This window comes from Tursiops truncatus, chromosome 7 (genome assembly GCF_011762595.2).
Source record: "Tursiops truncatus isolate mTurTru1 chromosome 7, mTurTru1.mat.Y, whole genome shotgun sequence".
NCBI classification, from domain to species: domain Eukaryota; kingdom Metazoa; phylum Chordata; class Mammalia; order Artiodactyla; family Delphinidae; genus Tursiops; species Tursiops truncatus.
The window spans coordinates 100,937,760-100,958,909 of NC_047040.1; the positions used below are offsets into that span (position 1 = coordinate 100,937,760).

The 21,150-nt window shown below is 50.9% G+C and overlaps 1 protein-coding gene across 5 annotated transcripts in view; it reads right to left on the reverse strand.

Moving 5' to 3' along the window:
• Positions 1-2,007: 2,007 nt before the first annotated feature.
• CCDC93 (CCC complex scaffolding subunit CCDC93) overlaps positions 2,008-21,150 on the reverse strand; it is an 87,096-nt gene continuing 67,953 nt past the window's right edge. The window contains exons 17-26 of one of the 5 annotated variants that reach the window (XR_012333156.1): positions 20,165-20,218; positions 18,612-18,674; positions 15,467-15,575; positions 13,405-13,487; positions 11,363-11,400; positions 9,723-9,807; positions 8,175-8,271; positions 8,026-8,044; positions 6,866-6,979; positions 2,008-2,391 (exon numbers count right to left, since the gene is read on the reverse strand). Coding sequence is in view for 3 of the 5 variants with exons in the window: in XM_033860263.2 (XP_033716154.1) it covers positions 2,338-2,391; positions 6,866-6,979; positions 8,026-8,044; positions 8,180-8,271; positions 9,723-9,807; positions 11,363-11,400; positions 13,405-13,487; positions 15,467-15,575; positions 18,612-18,674; positions 20,165-20,218 (711 nt within the window). In the remaining 2 variants the exon portion in view is untranslated. Of the gene's footprint in view, positions 2,392-6,865; positions 6,980-8,025; positions 8,045-8,174; positions 8,272-9,722; positions 9,808-11,362; positions 11,401-11,914; positions 13,488-15,466; positions 15,576-18,611; positions 18,675-20,164; positions 20,219-21,150 lie in introns of those variants that run through there. The other 4 variants (XM_033860263.2, XM_033860264.2, XM_033860265.2 and 1 more) reach the window with 4 other exon arrangements.

Here is a 21,150-nt window from a genome sequence, read left to right on the forward strand (position 1 = left end):
AGCTCACTGCTCTGACTGAGCAGGGACAACGGACCGCTCCCTGGGGAAACCCTGTCCCTCCCGGAGCACAGGTTTCCTAAAAGTAACTTATTTTTTAGCTCCGGAAAAGCCTGTGGGCTTAGCAGAACAGCCAGCCATACTCTGTGGGCGCACAGAAGGACACAGCCCTGGGAGGGCCCCCTGAGGGGCTTCTGAAATGAAAAGGGCCTCGGGGCACCTCCTCAGCCTCTGAGGCCTAACCGTAAAGCACATTTTCTGTCCTCATTACTCACAAGGGCAGCATCCGCCCTGTGGCTTATCTGTGGCAAACAGAATTCTCAAGATGGACTTCTGTAGTTTAATTCAAAATGTGCTCAAGGAGCAGAAATTGATTTATTATCTGTCTTAGGCCTTGTAGATTAAAACATGGGAAAAGATATCTACTGATACCTCCCGACACCAAAACCAAACCGAACGAAACTCCTTAGAAACAACCCAAAGTAAACGCCCCTACTTTTAGAAGAATTATCGGCTGCTTCGGATAAATCGTGCCCTACCTTCCCCAGTCATCTAGAAGAAGGACCACCACAGCCTCCGATATTACCTGTTCCTCTTCCCTACCACCTGTGGATACTACACGAATAATCTAATTGCTCAAAAGTTGTTAGTTAGGGAATGGGTCCACGAGCTTCTCAACACGATAACCAAGATGTTTCTCTGAACCCGAAATGGTTTCCAGTCAAACTGTCGTCTCCTTCCCCTGCCCTCGGAGCGCCACCTGCTCTTTGGCAGTCACTTGCTTCAACTTCATTGAGTCCTTTCAAAACCCACAAAGGACCAGGGCTCAGGGCAAGTGGAGAAGCGCATGGCCCAGGAACGGTGCCCTTATCACTCGGGCACCGGGAGTAGCCTTCTCAGGGGGTGGGCCTCGCTGGGAGGACACAGAAGCCAAGGGCTGTTAGTCCAGCAAGAGACTGTTAAAGTCTGTACGCCATCAGCCCCGCTTAACGTATACATTAGGGAACTAAAAATGAGCACGGTGTCCCTGTGGCTGCACTGAGCGCCCTCCTTGCACGTTTGAGCTTTTATGTTTTATGGCCCAAACCTGCTGACTGGTACGTGTGCAAGCCTCGTGCTGGGTTCACTGACCCCATGCTGCCAGGTTCCCCAGGGCTGGGGCAGGAGAAGTTCTGTCTGGATGGACTGCTCCTTCCAGAGGAGAAACCTGAGCCCTCCACCTTCCCTTCAAGCCCCTGCAAAGACAGGTCCCAGCCCACCTTTCCAGACTGGTCTCTAAAGCCTCCTGCACAAGCACGCCTTGTACTCTCCCCACACCCTCTTATACTTTATCCAAAATGGCCTTCCCACCAATCTCTGCTATTAAATTGCTATTCCCCCTTCAGATCCAGCCCAGACCCAGCCTGCTCCACGAAGCCCTCTGGATCTCCGCACACCTCGCCGCTCTTCCTACTGGGACGCCCTCTGGCACCTGCTCACGGCCGGTCCCTCCGCCACTTACACGTTGGCCTGGAGGGCAGTGGCGGGAGAGCCCATCTCCAGGCCCAGCCCTGACCTGTGCAGAGCGGAGGGCATGTGATGTGCTCTTGGAGAGGGGGATGCACGGGACCACCCACAGGGTGGCTGGGACTCACAGGAGAATAGGGCGAGGTGAGGTGTCACTCTTACTTACATGTCCTCAAGCTGAGGCCCCTGCTTTCGATTTCTGGTGAGATGAACTTGAGCGGAGCGTGAGGGTGGAGCCAGGGCACGTGCTGAGCTTTCTTTCTAGTTGCTACACCATCAAGCCTGCTGGCTGGCACCCGAGGGGACGGGAACAAAAGGCACCACGGGCAAGTGAAAGGCCCGAGTGAGCAACACTCACCTGGGCTGGTCATTCAGCTAAAAGCCTTGTTTGCTAAGAAAAAAAAAAACCCCAGTGGTCCAGCTCTGGGGCCACTCGCTGGGAGCCTGGCTGCTGGGTCTCTGCCACCCTGCTCTCGCCCTCAGTGCCTCCTTCTCAGCGGCTGCTCAATTAACATCACTTTATTCAGAGTCCAGACAAACATGGTACCTTCATATGCACAATGTCACTGGAGAAATAAGGGCTGAATCGACACAGAGAACAAATACCGCCCACATTTCTTCAGCGGAGGATGGGTGTCATCCAAGCCACAGTGGTTGCCTCATCTGATTCCATCGACAACAGTGGAAGCAGATAGGAGAAAGGGAATATCCAGGGTGTCGAGATCATCACACCTGCATCTTTGCTGCAGCGTTCAGAACCATTTCACCATCTTGTAGTTGATACACGGCATTTAGAAAAAGACATCAATGACGTACGATGTCGTCTGGGAATCTTCAGGAGGCCTTGGCTTTCACCTTGGACAGCAGCACCTCGTTCTTGCGGCCCTCCTGGAGGGGAAGCAGAGAGAGAGAGCAGAGAGGTGGGGACCGCGTCGGCACCCGCATGAGGCTCAGACGGCCTCTGCATCCTTCCCCATCCCGCAGGGAGCCCTGTGGACCGTGGACCAGCCTCCTTGCATGCTGCCACCATCACGGCAGAGCTTCCTGGCCACACGCTGACCTTCAAGGCCCCAACGGCTACAAAGAGGACTGGTTTCTGGACTGTGAGAATGAGGATAGGAGAGGATTAGGCACTGTCATTCCAAAAGACTTCAAGAAGCCTCTAAAATCCCAAGGGACAGAAGCAGAAAGCAGATACTTATGTGACCCCTCCAGTGAGGAAGGGAGAAAGTCCTCGGAGACCACGGCCTAAGGAGTTATAAGAGGCAGCCCCAGTCCACACAGCAGGCAGGGCACGTAGAAAAGGTCTTACCCCAGCAAGAGTGAAGGTTAAGAACACCCTTGGCTTTACGAGAGAAACTCACAGAAGACAGAGGGAAAGAGACGTGTCAGGGGACACCTCCCGCTCAAAGTGAGCTGAAGGAAACCCATCACTGTGTGTGCTGAGGGGTCACTGGGGCCTCCCCCGCGTGGGGAGTCTGGCGTCCAGGATGCAAGGCCACTGCTGCATCATTTCATATCCCCTTCTTCCAAAGCTTATCACTGTGTGTCCTCCTTCCCCCTTGTTCGTAGTGGCCTTGACATCTCAGGGTACCTCCATCTGCTAGCACACCACCTCCACACCTTCCCCGGGCCACGTCACGAGGAGCCCTGTTTAGAGGGAGAGGTGAATGCGGCAGGGGGAAGGGCCTGGAGGGGTCGAGCCCGAGGGTGCAGGCCCGGCGTGTGGCTAGGCCTCCAGTTGCCATGCTTGGCTGGAGATCCACTTAGTGTGGAAGAAAACTTTTCTGTCACCCATGGCCCCTCTGCATCCAAGCCCCCTAAAGTCAATGTTTCCATCTCCCTGGGCCCGGCCAGGTGCTCCCACTTCTCTGGAGGCCCTTTGGTCTTTCTGGCTGCAAGGACCCTGGTTCACCTGTAGGGTTTCTGCGTATCTTCCACTCAGAGCTGGGGAGGCTCTGGGCTGGGTGGGGGTGAAGCTGAATTGTTCCGCCAGAAGCAAGATACTCTGACATGTTTTAAGCACGTGTTTTTGGAGGGGTAGCGAGTTAATTTTTCCTGGGGATGGGGGAAAAAGAAGGTGAAATAAGTAACATGTGTTGTGTTAGAAAAGTTGAGAAGAAAGTTTTCTTACTTAAAAAGAGTTACTGAGATTTGCTTGGGCGAAAAACCTCCAGCCAAAAAAAAAAGGGGGGCGGAGAGGGAGGGGTAAAGACAGACCAAGACGGGCAGAGTCAGGCTATCATATTGTGACACTACTTTCTCTACTTCTGTGTGTTTTTCAAAATTTCCATAATAAAAAGATAAAACAATAAAACAGTGAATAAATAACTTTTGTTACCCACCTCACCTTCTGAATAGAGAAAAAAAAAAAAACCCTAAAAACCAAAACAAACAACTCATGTAAGCATCAAAACACTGCTGTGGCAGAGTTCCACCCGGGGTGATTTTGGTCATCACACCACACTGAGATGCTGCTGGAAGTTCTCAGTAAAAACATCCTTGGCTGTCACCTGGTGCGTGAGCACTGACTACCTTTCATGGAATCTCCTCGGAGCCTTTCGGGACTACAGAATGATACTGTCGGTCTGTTCAAAGCAAATACAGAAAGGGCCCTTTAGGTGTTTCTTTCTATAAGAAAAGGGAAGATGTCTCCTCCCTCCTGCTTCTTTCCTGCTGAAGACGGTAGGGGGCTCGCTAGGTGCCAGACACCCTGAGCTCCGGTCACCGGAGATTACGTGCCCAGAGCCAGCGTCATAAAGATGGATGGCTGGCATTCGTCAGAGCCAGGCTAGAATCGGAATCTTGGTTTGGTGACCTTGTGACAGACTGTGCTTTGGGAAACACAATCAGTTGGTGTAATGATGCAATTAAGGTGATTCCAGAGTATGTGTTTTCTCCTGGCGGACTTGTTATTAATAACAAGTCCAAGAACAAGCAAGCCAATGGGATTTTAGAGACAACCCGACGTTGCCAGTCAAAAAAGGCCTTGGTCTCAGAGAAGGCTGGGTCAGGCACGGAGCCCATAGGCATCAAGGGGCTCAGTTAATATGGAGTCAACTAAACCATAAAGGGACGACGGCAGTGGTCAAAGGCCATGTTCTGGCTAACGCCCTGCTCTGCATGAAGAGCCATTACTGCCCAGGACGGTGCTGGGGACCAGGATGCAGTGAGAACTCAGCCCTGGGGAGCAGTAACCCAAGCAGGTCGAGGAGAGGCAAATAAAGGAGGCAGACAGAGGGTTCTGGGAGGAGAGTCCATCCTGGGATGAGAGTCTGACTTTTCGAACTGTGTTTCTTCCACAGATGAGATCTTACCTGACACTGCAATACGTAAAAGAACAGAATTCCTCTACCTGGAGGAATGGGGTGGAAACTGGGGAGCAGCAGGCAAGCCTCAACACCTGTGATGGCCCCAAGTTACCTCAGAGGATCTTGAAAAAAAAATTAAGATTTGGGAATGCTAACCTGTGGTTAATTTTAAAGTTTTGCCAAGTAAAATGATAAAAAAAAAGGAATGCATACTGTCACTATCATTTTATAAGAGAGAGCAATTTTAACATCAAAAAACAAGGGGACATGCAATTTTTTAAAAAGGTGAGTCCTTTAAGTGAAATACACTTAGCTATCTGAGGAACATATATCACATTCCCCCTGCCCCCTTTCTTCCAACTTGTTTTGGACTGAAGAAAACTGAGGCCAGCACCTGGTCCAGTCTGGGGTCTTCTCGGGCTCTGAGGGACCCACCCTCAGTCTCTGACTGAGAGTAACTGTGCCGAAGAGGCGGGAACGTGGAAACCTCCAGCTTAACGCATCCGAGGGAACCTTCCCTTCGGAGCAGAGATCACCCCAAGCCTTCAGCCTGAGAGCCTGCAGTGCAACAGTGAGCTTTTCTATGTCACTTTTATTTGCTTTGATTCTGACAGCTTATACTTATCCTCCTCAGCTCATTTGCTTTCTGTTCCTGCTGTCAAAAGGGCGGTGCTGGCGTTCACGCAATGTGTGAAATGTAGTTCTCCTCTGGGCCTTTTCTCCTTGTGCGTTATTTGGGAACAAGGAGCTCAGATGGGGCGCAGCAGGTCCCTACTTGTTCCCTGTCAGCTCACTCACTGGCCCTTCAGCTCCAACTGCTGCCGGCCACAGGGGCCCCCGGACCCGGAGCACCTCGCCTGGCCACTCTGCCCAAGGCCAGGTCCTTCTCGTTGGAGAGAGGCCTTCCCCGACCACACCCTCTACATTAGTCCCCGCCAAGGCAATGGCGGGAAGTACTTCTTATTTGTTACTACTTGTTTACGAGGGTCTGTTGCTATCTGTCTCCCCCAACACAATGCAAGCTCCTGGACACAGGGACCCAGTCTGTTTTACGACCTGATGTATCTATCCCAGGGCCGTGGCAGGAGCTGGAAGAAAGAACATTTATTGAAAGGACGAGAGAATCTGAAATGCCTACGGTTGTGGTTCTCAAAAGTTAAGTTACAAAAAAGGGAAGGAGAAGTAGAGAAGAAAAAGACAAGGAAGGGAGAGAGAAGAGCCTCAAAACAGGTGAGGACCAAATTACTGGTATGGACAGATTGTATTTTTTATTCCACTGACCACACCCCAGGATACAACTACCTTTAGCTGCCCCCTGTATTTTCAGCAATCTCTAAATTCACTAAAACCACATGGATTTACATTAGAAAGGGGGAAAAATTCCGGAAAATAAAGCTGATGAGACAGATCTTGGCAAGCAAAAGGATAAAGTCTCCTTTCTGGAAATTTTCTTAAAAGGGCACGTTTCCTTCTGGAATGATGGAGAATAATCCTGCCCAAATGCAGGGAGAAAAGACAGGGGCAAGCAAAGTTCACCTGCGTGTGTGGGTGTGACAGGTGCCAGACACAGACTAGATGCTCTCCTCTCTCATCTGACCCAACAGGGATGAGGTCCCTCTCCACCTGCACAGCTGGTGAGTGGCAGGATTTGAACCCAAGCCTGCCACACTCAAATTCACTCACCTCCCATGTGGCTTCTCAAGGTCCCTCCCCAGTCTAAGATTGGGAGGAGGGGAAATGCTAGACCTGAACCCACAGCAAACACTGTTTCCAGGTGGGCTGAGGAGGCCATTTTACTTGTGAGTTTAATGTGGTTACTGAGTGTTAGGAAATTGAAGTGACGTTTCTTAGAGTGTCCAGTTAGAGCCTCAAGATGGGCCACAGAACAACACAATCGTGACGCACGCTTCACTGTCACATCCACTGCCAACCTGCTATCTCCCATTTCAGACCAGTGGAAAAACAAAGCAATGCTCTGGTTTGCAAAGGCTCATCTGGGGGCGAACACAAATCTCGCCCAGCCTTACCTGCCAGCCCAGCCCTCCTCTTACCTCCTTGAACTCTTTCACAGTCTTAAAGTACAGCCTCTGTTTTTCTAACAGCTCCAAGTACTGGTCGTTCAACTGGTCTCTTCTCATTTTGTTCTCTTGCTTCTTCTTCTCCATCTGTTGAAACATTTTGGGAAATGGTGATAAAAGGCATGTTCTGACCAAGGGCGGCTGGCAACGCCCAAAAGGCAACTATTACTAACATTTTCATGGATTTCCTTCCAGTAGTTTCCTTCTATGCATCATTTTTGAGGTTGGTTTATTTATTTGCATAATATTGCACAGAGACACTATAATTTTTCAGCAATTCTCCTATCACTGGGCATTAACTGTTTCCTTTATAGTAAGCCCCCTATATACGAACATTCAAGTTGTGAACTTTCAAAGATGAGAACGTGCACTTGCGTGTCCAATCACGTAAGTTAGTTCACGCGTCCGGCGTACACTGTCATGTGCGTGCATCCTCTACAAGTGGCTGTGCTTTTGTGTACTTTACTGTACAGTACTGTATAGAGTACAGTATCTTTATTTCAAGCCCAGGATGTCCGGAAGCAAGCGTAAAAGCAGCAGTGATGTAGCTGGTACTGTACTGTACTTTTCAAGGTACTGTACTCTAAGATTAAAAATGTTTTCTTTATTTTTTTGTGTTTGTTTTTACGTATTATTTGTGTGAAAAGTATTATAAACCTATTACAGTACAGTACTGTATAACTGATTGTGTTAGTTGGGTACCTAGGCCGACTCTGTTGGACTTAAGAACAAATTGGACTTACGAATGTGCTCTCGGAACGGAATCCGTTTGTCGGGGACTTCCTGTCATGAGTTTTTGTGTGTGTGAATATAAACGATTTCACAAGAAACAGGTAGGCAGTACCCTCTTTATTCAGCAACTCTTCCATGGACACCCAGTCTATTACTTGCACTCACTGCTCGTCTGTTCCGTGCACACCCTTCACCTGCCAGTTCCGGGGAAACCTGAGCTCTGGGGTACACACGCTCCCCTGCCACCTCTATCTGAGCAGGACCCATCATGCCACCTAGATACGGAGGGCTGTGATTTTGTTTCTTTTAAATAAACACAACAAAAGACATCCATCCAAATGAGCACTGCTCTGCAGAGCAGACTTACTCCATTCAAGTGCCAGTCATTATTCAAACCCTACCTGGAACCCTTGTTGAGAACTGCTTTTGGAGTCAACAGAATGAATTCACTTAAAACAAACAGTTCTTGGGTGCCTGCTACAGATCAGGTGCTGTTGTCAGCCACCAGCAGGACAGACACGAGAGGAGAGAGCCCTCCCTGCCCTGGCACCTGACCATGCTTCCGGTGCCCGGCCACCTCGCGGGCGGGACGGACACAAGGGCTGCCTCCTTCGCCGGCCAGCACTGAGGTGTCTTTGCCATGAAGCCTGGGGGAGGATGGAGAGAATGAAGGGGTCGGGCCCATTTCTCTCCCCAAGAATGCATCCAACAGTCAACAAAGGGGAAGCCAAAGGGGAAAAAACCCCAGTAACTTCCTGTTGTTCTTTACTATGAGCAAAAGCATCTCCCTGAGGACAAGCATGGCAGCTGGAAAGGTCCCCGCACTGAGGTTGGGTTGTTATAGGCCTGTGGTTGGCCAGGCTCTCTGCCCCCCACTTCCCTCGCGCCCCAGATCATCAAGAAGGGACTCCACTCCCTCCTGCAAGAGAGCCTGTCCGCCCTGGGTAAGGATCCACGCACGTGGACAGGTGCTGCCTCATCTTTGCCCTCATTTTTGAGGTTGAATAGTCTTGTCACCAGTGACACATTTTTTTCTTTTTTTTGCTCTTTTGACATGATTTTACTGACGTCCTTAATAGGAAGATGAATATTTTGCTACAGGGAAAGGGGGTATGGTGAGCTTTTGCCCGCAGTTCATCTCTGGTGAGATGGGATTACAGGCAGCTTGAATGAGTGGATTTTTAGGACAGGTCCTACAGGCAATCCTTCCTTTCATGTGTTTACACTCTGGTTGCCCTCATCGGACCACTTTGCCCCAGGATTGTGAGAGGAGATGCCCTAAGTCCCCAGAAGGTTCCACTGCCGTGCCCGAGGACCAGGTGTGTGATACGTTTTAAAAACACGACCAAAAGCAAGAGACATTGGAAGCACTAGTTAGGATTTGTCTGGCTATGGTAGTGGGAGGCTGTGGCTGCGTGCCCGGCTTTCAGACCATCAGCAAGTCTTCTTTCCTACCGACAAAGTGTGCCCGTGCAGAGCCACAGAGCGTGGAAATACCCACGCTGCGCCCCGTCTGGATGATTCTCTGCAAAGCTATCTCTGGAGCACCCACACCCCTCTTCAGTTCCTCTCTTTTCTCTTCTGACTTCTAAGGCTCAATATCCTCTCACTTTAGCAGAGTTCAGCAATTACTTGCACTTTTTACAGGGGGTTCCTGGAAACTAAAATGCTCTTAAGCTGCTAAGGAATGAATCCCTAACGGTAGAATGTCAGGAACCAAAGAGCCAGTGAGGATGTGTTCCTGGGCAAGAGAGAAGGCCTGCTGGTGAAAGTTTCCTCATCTGTGAAGTGGGGGGAACCCCACTCACTTAAGAGGGCTTTAGGAGGATTAGCACAGTGCTTGCCACATGGTAGGTGTTCCGTCCACAGAGCTGTTGCTAAGAGCAGCCTCTGAACGACCAGTGCGGGCAGACCGTGGAGCTAGCCTGCCCACTGCAGGGTCAGAGGCCTGGTGGGACCCCTTGCAGAGACACTGAAGATGTGTCTTCAGAATTGAGAGCACGTTCCCAGGACAAACAGAAGAGGCCTGCTTTCCCCAGGGCCTTCTCCACCACCAGTGTGAAACCCTGGCCGCATTACAGAAAGGAAACCATCTGACCTTCATTCGACTTTGCTTAATTCCTTCTACGATCTGTTCCATCTGACGTAAAAACTGGTCCCGGGAAGCAGGGGAGGCCATGGCTCTGAAAGAAAGACCAACAGAGGTATGACCAGCAAACAGGACTCTCAGAAAAGGGGTCAGCCCTGTACCCGGATAATGCCCCAAGAGGCAAGCAGGCATTTGCAAGGCAGGATGGACCCGTGGAGCCCCCGAGATTCCAGGCAGCCCAAGATTCTCAACTCTGAGGAAGGCATGAACATTAGCCTGGTCTTGTAACTGAATAGTAATCTTTTTTTCCCACTCTCCCTATAGTTTTCTTACTAATACATATTTTCTTAAATAAAATAAAACGTGACTAAAATTAACAATTTTTTTTTTTAATTCTGAACGATGGCAGGTTCTGCTTAAGAAATGAATTTCATTTAGTTTTTAAAAATCTGCAGACTTAGAGGCACTGTTCGAGACGGAGAGACATTTTCTGAGATTTTCCTAAAACCAGGCTGGGAAACCTGGTCCTGTTCCCAGGAATAGCAGCTAAAGAAGCGATGCCCTAAAACTTGCCCCTTCACCTCCAGTTCTGCAGAGGAAATGACACCAGAAGGATCAGAGCACATGGATACAAGAATGAGAATTCTTCCAAAGGACAGGCTGAGAGAAAGCAGAATTGGCCACAAAAACACTCAAACCTCAGCTTCTCTCAATGATCAGGGGATAAAGATGAAGGAACCATTTTCAGAAATGTCACAAGGTTGTTAAGTCACTAACTGAATCTGAATATTAAATGGGGCTGTGAGGATTTTTGTTTGTTTTTAGTTAGAAATGAAACTTAAAGTCTACAACTTGTTATCCATTAAGATCTTAGTTGCTGGTCACCTGCCAGGGGACAGCAGAGACCTGTGCTGGAAGGAGAGGAAGCCTGATGGATGGAGAGCCAGCCTGGGGCTGCCCGGATGGCGGGCAGGCCAATGGCCATGCTTGAGGGCTGGTATGATTTGGCTACAGATGGGCCTTGTCATCCAACTTTTGGAGAACATATTTACACCTGAACAAAGTAGTTCAGAGTATGCACATGACTTAAAAGCCAAAATCTACCACAGATTTGAAAAGTATTTAAAAAAATCATATAGATTATTTCATTATTTAAATTTTATTCTATCTTATTTTATTTTTTGGCCACGCCACACGGCTTGTGGGATCTTAGTTCCCCGACCAGGGACTGAAGCTGGGCCCTCGGCAGTGAAAGCACAGGGTCCTAACCACTGGACCGCCAGGGAATTGCCTCGTTATCTAAATTTTAAAGCATCTCTATGTGCTCAAAAACAAAAGTTATTAATCTCATCCTAGTAGGACAAAAGTAATCTATGAAGAAATCATAGTAGTTAGGCATAGTCAAATTATTTGAAAGTTCACCTTTTCCCTAAGCTATTCCTTGGTGTTTTTTAAAATTCACTGTATCGTTAAGTTTTTGCAAGAACTCAAGCTCTGCGTAAACCAAGGCACATCCGCACGTAGCAGCAGGGGTGAAAGCGTAAGTAAGAATCCCACCCTGAGCGCTGGGCCTTGCTCGATCGGGCAGAGGCGAGCCAACAAAAGCGCAGGGCACACAAGCCACCGACAGGAGGGCTGAGAGCACTTACTGTGAGAAGTTCTCATGAACTGAGTTCAGCAGGCTAATCTGGGGAGGAAAGAAGAACAAAAACACAAAGCAAAGGCTGACAGACGCCTGTGCTGACCCCAGCCACCGCAAGCTTGCCACGTGTCTCTGGAGGCTGCTTCTGAGATGAACACACCTTGTTCGCACAGATGCAAGTAACATGAAAAAAAAGAGCAACGTGTTCTCACCTCCAGAGTTCCCCCAGAGCGTCTGTCTACCTTCCCACAGCCATGACCACAGGAATGACGGAACCCAACGCCCAGCTGGGAAGCCTAAGCCAACATTAGGGCTCTTAGGGCTGTACCACAGCCCTTTCGATCTCACCAAACACTGCCCTTTATTTTTTCAGGGCCATCAGCTCAGCAGAGGGTCAGTGGGCGTGGAGGGTGAGAACACCGTGGCTGTTCTACTCCTTCCCACAAAGTCTCTGCCAATGCGGCCAGCTGCCGGGCGGCCCTAAGAGCCTCCACGGGGGTGCGCCCTTCAAGGCCCCTGTGCCCTAGAAACGCCACAGCCCGCACCTAGGACTCTTTACCTGTCCTGGCGACCATCCAGGGCAGGCCTGTGAGTCTGGAGTCTAGAAACCTAGGTCCTCTTTCTGGCTCTGTCACTGACTCGGCTTGTGAGCTCAGGACTGAGCATTTACTGTACTTGGACTCAGGGTCACACTCTGTAAAACGGAGGTGATATTCTTGTCCTTATGGCTCCACAGGCATGTTGAAAGCTAAAATATCACAGGTATAAATAGACCTGAGATAAAATGTACAGTTTATCCAAATGCAAACTTCTAACCGCATTAGTATGGCTTGGAATTTAAATAGCCCCACCCCCCTGCACACTCCTCGTTCTTAAAAGAATGCAACAACTTTAAACACTGCTGACGAAGGAAGGTCAGTGGGCTTCGAGGCTTCCTCAGGAGGGGCTGCCCGTCTTCCCTCACCAGGCAGGAAGAACCCAAGGCCAGGGTGTGCAGCAGAGCTACCCCAGGGCTGACGTAAATCCCCCAAACGCACTCGGCTCATCTACTCGAATGTTTACCAGATGCCTGTTCTGTGCCCATTACTGTGTACGGCCCTGGATACCGAGAAAACAGAACCCAACCCCTCCTCGAGGAGTGCATCTCGGAGGAGAGAGATCGATCTGGTTTGACTGACAATAGGCAGTCAAGGACAGTACTCACTGATGCCTCCATTTGCGTCCAGGTAAAAGACACGTCTGTAATACTCTTCCTAGTAGACTGGTAATTAGTGCAGGTTGCAGGATGACGATAAAATAAAAATAGGTTCTGTCACCCTCAAGGGGAGGGGGAGGCAGGAGCTAATACGTATCACCACATGCGAGGGACTTCACAGGCACTGCCTCGGTCTGTCTCCGTCACTGCAGTTCTCTCCGTTTTACAGGTGAGGAAGATAAAGCCGCACTAAACCCAAACCCCTGTGAGTCCAGGGTGCCTGCTGCCGCCACCACACTGTGCTGCCGCTGGGAAGACAGTGCTGCTTTTTCCTGAACACAGCTGCACACCTGCCCCAATCGTCTGCCTTCCATCGAAGGCCCTGACCACCAGCGGATCTGCCCTGGAGGGGCTGCCCCGGTCGCCCCTTCCACTCCCGCTTTCGTTCTCACAGTTCTTTTAGTTCACGCCTCTGTCTGCCGCGGATGATTAAACCGCCATTTCCCCCTGTCAACCCTGACAGCCCCCCCTCCCCATTTCCTTTAGCTGGCTCTTTCCTTCCCCTAAAACTCACACTAAAGTCTCAGCAGCTGCAGGCCCTCCTCCGTTTGCACCTCTCGAGCTTCCAGGATGTTTCTTTTTATGACGTCGTCGCTCGCGAGGCACCATACAACTGCTGCCCACCCTGCACCGTGGGCACTTTCTGACCCTGTAGTCGGCGCTGGGCACACGACAGGTGCTCTTCCCACTTCAGCCGAAGGCATCCCGACAGCAGGTTCGTGCAAACTTCCCGCGCGGACAGCACTGGTAGCTGCTCACCTGATTATGTTTCTTCTTTCTATAAAGGCTCTTACCTCTTTTTCCAAATAAACCTTCTTGTCATCCAGGGTGTTATATAAAGTGAAAAACTGCTTGGTTTCTTTGTGCACTGCTGAAACTGCAAATGCAAAGAAATCAGCAGGTGAGTGAGAAAATGTATCAAAACAATCCTGGGTATCCTCTCCCCGCGGAGGCGCTGCAGGACTCGGACCTGCCAGTGCCGTCTGTGCGGAAGCCCCACGGGGCACAAAGGCCGGTGTAGGGCTGCCGCAGGCCGACGGCACGTGCGTGGCAGCCGAGACGGGCCCGCCGACACGAGGAGCCAGCGGAAGCTCCCTGTCGGCGTGCGGGACGCGGGTTTCTCCGAAGTCCTCCAGGTGAGGGGTCCCAGGAGGAAGGCAGAGGGATGAAGCAGCCCCATGCCAGCTCTTCCTGTCTGTGTGGCTCCCTCCCTTCCCACGCTCCTCAGGGGCAGGAGCCACAGCCAGCTCGCTTTTGTAAATCCCGTGCTTAGGGAGAAAGATTTAACTTAAGGCAGAAACTATTTTCTGCTGAGAAACTGCGTTGACACCTGCCGCTGATCATCTGAGTCAAACGTGAGGACCGCATAGAACGTCAGGGTGGTGAGGTAAGACGTGAAAGGAAGCGTGCGTCTGGACGCATGTTCTGAGCAGGGACAGTGCTCCGGCTTGAACCAGGAAGGAGGTTGAGACGCCAACGTCTCAAGGGAAAATCTGGGGTATATTCTGAAAGAAGACTTGGAGTTTTCCAAGTGGGAACTGTAGGGCACTGGCCTCCTGGGCCTGGGACCAGCTCACAGGGGTGAGGGGCACAGGGACTGCAGGGGGGCCAGCTGGCCCAGACGAGGCAGGAGTTAGGATTCTGAAGACTGTCCATCCAGTTAGGGGGAGCTATTAAATGTCAAGGCTTTTAAAGCAAGAGTGTAAAATGATCAAATTTTGTGTGAGAAAGATCCCTCAGGCAGGAGTGCAGACAAGGGGTTAGACTCTGGGCAGTGATGAGAAGGTGGCTACAGCAGAGAAGACAGGGGGGTCTAACTTGCTTGACAGCAATCCCAGTGGCCGAGGGGAAAGACGGAGGGGGAGGCAAATTCAGTCTTATATGTGTTGAGTTTGAGGTACCCAGGACACAAGCAAGAGTGGGAGCCTAAGGAAGGGGTGATGGTCCAGGATCTGTTTACAGAGGATGTGAGCTGGGCCTTGAAGGATTTTGTCTAACAGAATGAAGAAGGGGTCCCAGGCGCAGGTTAACAGGAGTCAAGGCCTAGGATGTCAAAGTGCATGGTGTAGTCAGAGGCAGCGTGTGCACTGAGGAGGGCAGAGTGGGGACTGCGGGCAGGAATCGGGACCTTCAGGCAGGCCACCTAGACTGGGGAGGGTCCTGGGCAGAATTAGGAGAGAGGCTTTCTTCAGTGGGTCTAGGAAGCGCCTGAGGATTTGTCACTGGAGAGAAGTGATATGACTGGATGGGTGGATGACAGACTCAGAAGGGGCTGCAGACCAGCTAAGGCTCACTGGGCTGAGCTATGATGCCAGGGAGAACAGATACGGCAGCTGCGCTGGGAAGAGAAAGGCAATGACAGCTCTGAGTGTCACTCTGAGCCTGACGAGATGTGCTCACTGATTTAGGCTGAGGGAGACCCAGTCCTGCATCCCTGGGTGAGCATGATGCTGTTAAAGGCAAGGACCACATGAGCAAGAAGGTCTGCAGAGGAGAAGAACAATGAGCGAAGGCTGATCTAGAGATGCCGGGGTCGCAAGGTTCCGTGTGACGCTGGAAAGTGGAGCCCGATGACTGACAGGGATGAGGGTGGGCTAGAGGCATCACTCTAAGAGCTCAATCAGCTTAAGCTAGCTGTCCAGGGAGAGGGCAGTCAGAGCTCCATGGTGTTTCTCTTGGGCTTCTGGGCTACGTGAAGTGAGTGGGCCTGACGATGAGCTGGGGGCCTCCCCAGGGGTGGCTTTCATGGACGGTGCCACCACGCTGAAGTGGGACAGAACCCCGCGCCTCCTGCCCCCCCACCCCCCACCGCCGCAGAGTCAGCCTCGGGAGCTTGTGTGTGGTCGATGCACCTACTCTGGCGGTAGAGTTCGATAAATCTCTTCTGATACTGTATTAGCTCGGCTCTGCTGGGCACTTCGTCAATCCTGCGATGCAAAATTGCTATTTCTCGGTTTCTTCGAGCCTAGATGCAAAAGGGGAGGGGGAGACAACACTGTTTGGTGAAAGGCCTTACGTGTCCTCTGGGGAGGCAAAACACTGCCGCCACCCACCCTGTGCCCACACCCACCCTGGAAGGCAGGCACCCGACGCGGCTGCGGCCTGAGGTGCGCGTCTCAGACCCTGACTCCCCCGGCAACACAGGGCGAAGGCGTCAAAATAATGGATCGGAGGGAGGATTCTGAACAGGAGGGCATGTGTGGATGGTGCCCCCGGCCAGCCCACCAGGCCCCCAAGGACTCCAGAGCAGCTGATTCCCAGCGTCAGGCAGGGACCAGGAAACAGAAGTGCTTCCCAGATGACAAGGGATGCTGCCCTGCTGCCTCCATGCACATCCCAAATCCCTTAGCGTGTTTGAAAAGCTCCTACAGTTTCCTCCTAAAGCAGCTTTCTGGCACTTTCCCCCTCCTGTGAAACGAACTGGGCTCTTCTAGCCGAACTGCTCCAGGTGCATCTGGGGAGGCAGGGCTGTGCGTGGCGCAGGGGAGACCTCGGGCTCCGAGGTGGGCGGCTTCCCCAAGGGGCAGCGCTGAAGAGGGCCACCCAGCTCCCACCACAGGTTCACGGTCTCAGCGCTGCCCTTCTGCTGTGCCTCTCTGTCCTCCCCCTCTCTGGCCCACTTTATCACAGTGGCAGACGGGGACCTCTAATTCATTAGGACGCAAAAACCCCTCCAGGCGCAAAACCCACTATCAACTGTCGTGATCAAACCAAAATAGTGCCTGCTGCTCTGGCTCTTGTTCCTATACTTTCTCAGGAATCTAAAGATAAAATCATTCACTCTTTTCACTGTATCTTTAACCTCTCCTTTTCTACTGGCTTCTTCTCATCGGCATTTAAATATGTTCAAGTCCCTCATCCTTAGAAAGGCCCTTCCTTAAACCCTGATCATCTTTCAGCTTCCATCTTTCTCCTCCCTTTAATAGCACAACTTCCCGAGAGCAACGTACCCCAGTGCCTCTGACCCCTCCGCTCCCCTCGGTCACCCTTCAACCCACTGCCGCGGGCTGCTCCCAACACCCACTGGCACCGCTCTCGCCAAGGTCACCACAGACCTTCTCTCTGCACCTATGGAAATTCTCAGCTTCCAGCTTTCCTGACTTCTGGCAACACTGACCCTTCTCTCCCCTGAGCTCTCTGTTCAGCTGCCACGAGACCTTGGGCTCCTGTCTTCCTTGGGCCTCCGGCTGCCTGCTTGGTCTCAACCCTCATTGGTAGAATCCTTCTTTCCCTCTTCTCAGCCTGTATTTTCACATCCTAGGTTACCACCTATACAGCGCTGACCCCCAGATCTCCAGCCCAGACTACTCCTACTGGGGTGAGTACCCCAACCTTTAAAAGCCCTAAACAGGTCTCATTAACACTTCTATTCACGCTCCCATCCCCTTCAGCCCTATCCTTTCTCCTTCAGGCTTTTGCTCAATGAATAACACAAGGATGCACACTATTGCCCAAGGCAGAGATTCCCCCACCATCCTCGACTCCACTTTTCCTCTAACCCATCCCCAGTTCCATGGATAAAGCTGCTCAGCCTCTCCCCTGCCGGTTTATTTCTGTCCATTTGCACTGACCCAGCCCTGGCTCAGGCTTCCGCAGGCTTGGGGTTCTCCTGCACCTTCCCTCTAGCCAGCATGTGTGACTGACCCCCAGGTCTCCAGCCTGTAGTATGCAATTCGCATAGAAGCCCCCTTGTACTTTGATGCATATGGACATATCTTGGTTCTCAAACAGCCAGCCGGCTCCCAGAAGATACAGCATCCCATTTACTATTCCTGGGATCTAATGCAACACTGAATACACAGTAAGCACACAGTCAAAAAGTTTCCAAGTATGCAGCTGTCCTGTCCTGATTTTACTTAATTCTGTGTCTCTTTAAGATTGGTACAGTGTCCTTGCATCAGGACAAACTTGACTCCCCGGAATTTAGCCCAACAACTCAGCAAAATAAGCACGGGCCAGAGAAAGGAGAAAGAGGGTCCCATTGGCCCCTGCGGCCCCTTGGCCGCTCCCCCCCAGAACCTGGCCTTCCTTTCCCAGAGAACAGAGAGAAGGCCCGGGCCAAAGTGCAACACAAGTTAACGCTTGGCTTTTGAATGTGCATGAGCCAGAATCCGGCAATGTAAAAGATTCTATAACGTAATTTTGATCTATGTGAATTTAGAGCCAACTTTAAAACTCCCCATATTTGATGGCCTTCTCACAAACCCCTAAGGTTATCAACTAAGACAGCTAAAGTGGGCACTTAATTTTAGGGGAAAGGTACTAGACAAGAACACAATATTTTTAAATCTACCTTATCCTCCCCCTGCCACATTTTTTTAAACAGCTATGAGATATAATTCACAGGCCATACATTTCACCCAAAGTATACAATTCAATGGTTTTTAGTATACTGACAGAGTCGTATGACCATCACCACTACCTAAAATTGCGGAACTTTTTCATCACCCCAAAAGAAACCCGTACCAATCAGCAGTCACTCCCATGTCTCCCCACCCCTTACCCCCACCATTAGGCAGCATTAATGCACTTTCTGTCTCTACAGGTTTGCCTCTTCTGGACATTTTAACAATTTTTTGTAGTTTGCAGAGTACAAGTTTTACAATTCTTTTGTTAAATATATTCCTAAGTATTCTGTTCTACTGTAAATAAAATTTTCTTAATTAAAAAAAAAAAGTACTGGACAAGAACATTAGACCTCTAACCTTTGCTCCGGCACTTACCAGCTGCTTGTACTTCACACATGTGAGTCAATTTCTTCACACAGAAGATGAGGCTAATAGCTACTTTCCACCCACCTCAAATCAAACGAGACGATGGTGAAACAACATACCAATGTGAGGTGTTATAACCAACATAGTCCGCTGAGTTACACTCCAGATAGGAGAGCGAACAGCAGCTTTCCCGAGCCTCCCCAGCTCTTAGATGCTGAGGCTTTCTACCTCTGCTATAGGCACGCAAGCCTAGTTAGAGGCATTTACTGGCTCTTGTTTTTACTCACCTGTAGTAAACGGATCTTGTACAGCTTCTCTTTCTCCATATTGTACCGTCTGTCTAGGTCTTCCTGAAATTGGAAAGAAACACAATTATCTGGGAAGAGGAAATTTTCATGTTTTGATGAAATCTTTTGAAGTTGGACAGTTTTTATATATCTCCCTCATCCTGAGGCTCCAAATTCCTTTTTTCAAATGGCCGAGTTCAGGGTTGGGTCCTAAGTCCTGGGAGACCCTTGACACTCTTTCACATCACTTTATGACAACTCTTCCTTCTTCCGGGACCCAGGCTGCATCCAGGGCTCTTAAGTGAAGTATCCCTCAAGTCCACGTGCCCTTTCCTCCCGCACCAAAAAAGATCCACGAGGAGGAGAAGACAACCGTGACTTAAAGAGCCTGCCGTTCTATGTCTCTGTGTTTGGAGGTGATGATGGCTTGCTTCCTACGTTTCTGTTTAGACCTGCACTATCCAATACGATAGCCACCAGCCACAAGCGGCTATTTAAATTTACGTTAACTAAAACTTACAAATATTCAGTTTCTCAACTTCCCTAGCCACGTTTCAAGTGTTCAGTAGCCACATGCAGCTAGTGGCTATCACACTGGACAGCAGAGACAGAGAACATTTCCACCACTGCAGAAAGGCCCTTTGGAGGGAGTTGAATTAAAAGAGAGAAACTAGCCCCTCGCTGAACCCAATGGGGTAAAAGACATGGCTGGATGGTTTGCTGAACTGGGGAAAGCTACGGTAGTGTCAGATGTGCCCCTTCCCCACTGTGTGTGTACACACACACACACACACACACACACACACACAAACACACACAACCAGCTCCTCCATGGGGCTCAGCTGCAGGAAAACCTCAACAGCCTTCACCATGGGAGTCCCGAAGCTCACTCTCTAGGAGCCTCTGAGGGCACGAAGGGAAGAGAAACCCTAAAGGAGGAGAATGTTAGAGGCTTTCCTGTTTCTCTCTTCCTTCTCTTCTTCCTTTTCTATTCCTTTCTCCTAGAAGCACCTGTTTAACTCAGAACAGGGGTCCGCAAACTACAGCCCAGCAGCTAAATCCCACAGCCCTTGGGTCAATTTCGCCTCTGTGCCTAGTTTTGTAAATAAAGTTTTACTGGAATGTAGCCATGTCCTTTCACTTATCTATAGACTACCACGACCACGGTGGAGCTGGCCCACAAAGGTGACAATATTTACTACCCAGCCCTTTACAGGCTGCTGACCCTGGAACGCAGTCCCCCCAGAGAGAGCTCTCTCCCTGTGCACTGCTCGCCCCTCGGAGCCTGGGCTGTGACGGGCATGTGTGGACCACGCAGGCCTGTCCCCTTCCCGGCTCAGATGCCAGGGTGGGGACGGCATGCCTTGTGTCAGGTGCCGGCCGTCAGGGCCGTCCCCGGGAGGTCCTGCTCCACCCACGGGGCGGATGCACGAGATGGAGCCACGCCGAGAGCCCGAAGACAAGGAGGTGGCCGCAGACAGGACGAAAAGACGCGGGAGAAGCTGCCACACCCGCAGAGGACAGCGCGGTCCTGGGAGTGAGCAGGTACTTACGTTGTGCGTCATGGCAGGGGTTAGGGCACCGTGCTGCTCTCCCCCGGAGAGGGTCTGCAATAAGGAAAAGTAAAAAAAAAAAAGAAAAAAAATGCTTCTGAGGAAAGGGATGGGACAGAAGAGCTGAGGGTCCAGATGTGGGGGGGGGGGGATGGGCAGACCACGTCTGAACAGGGCGCAGCCTGCACACGAGCCCCAGATTTTAAATTGTTCTTACATACCTGTCAGCCACACGCTAACAAGCGAAACCCTAACTGTCTTTGAATGTGAGTCAATCCCTCTAACAAGGTGTGACTGCTAAGAAGAGAAATGCCATCCTGAAGGTCTGCGATTTGTGCAAACCCAGAGGCTGCTGAGCTCATGTGAGCCTCCGAGCTCAAGGTCTTAGAAACAACTGGAAAGGCTGGATGTGGGTGGGTGGTCCCAGGACACCACCCACTGCGCGGCCACACTCTGCTATCCCCGTGCCAGTCTTCACGGCTGTGGCTGGAGTGGCACAACCCATCACGACAGGGAGGTGGCACCTCTGAGGCCCATCTCCCCGCAGCCCTGGTGGAAAGCATCTGGACTCATGCTGGCTGCTTGGACAAGTCCCCTCCCCTCTCTGAGCCCCAAGTTCCCCATTTCCCCAAGAGAGAGGGTGCAGTCGATGGGGTCCAAAGCCACACCCAGCTCTCACATCTTAAGCACAGGGAGCCTCAGCAAATAAGCCTTGAATAGAGTGTGAGAAGGGACGAACCACAGCGATCCCTACAATCTAATTTGGTGAGAGAAACAGACTTATTTTTCTGTCCTTGTCCACACTAGCTCCTTGGAAGGTCAAGGCGTCTGTTCCGAGAGCCAGTGGGCCGTGTTCCTGAGCCCGGGATGCTCCCGGGCTGCCAGAGCTCTGACCTCACATCCCGTGCTGCTCTCTGCTGCCTTCCTGTGTCCCCGGGCAGGAGTGCAGGGTGAAATGAACAAACTGGCACAGAATTTACAGGCAA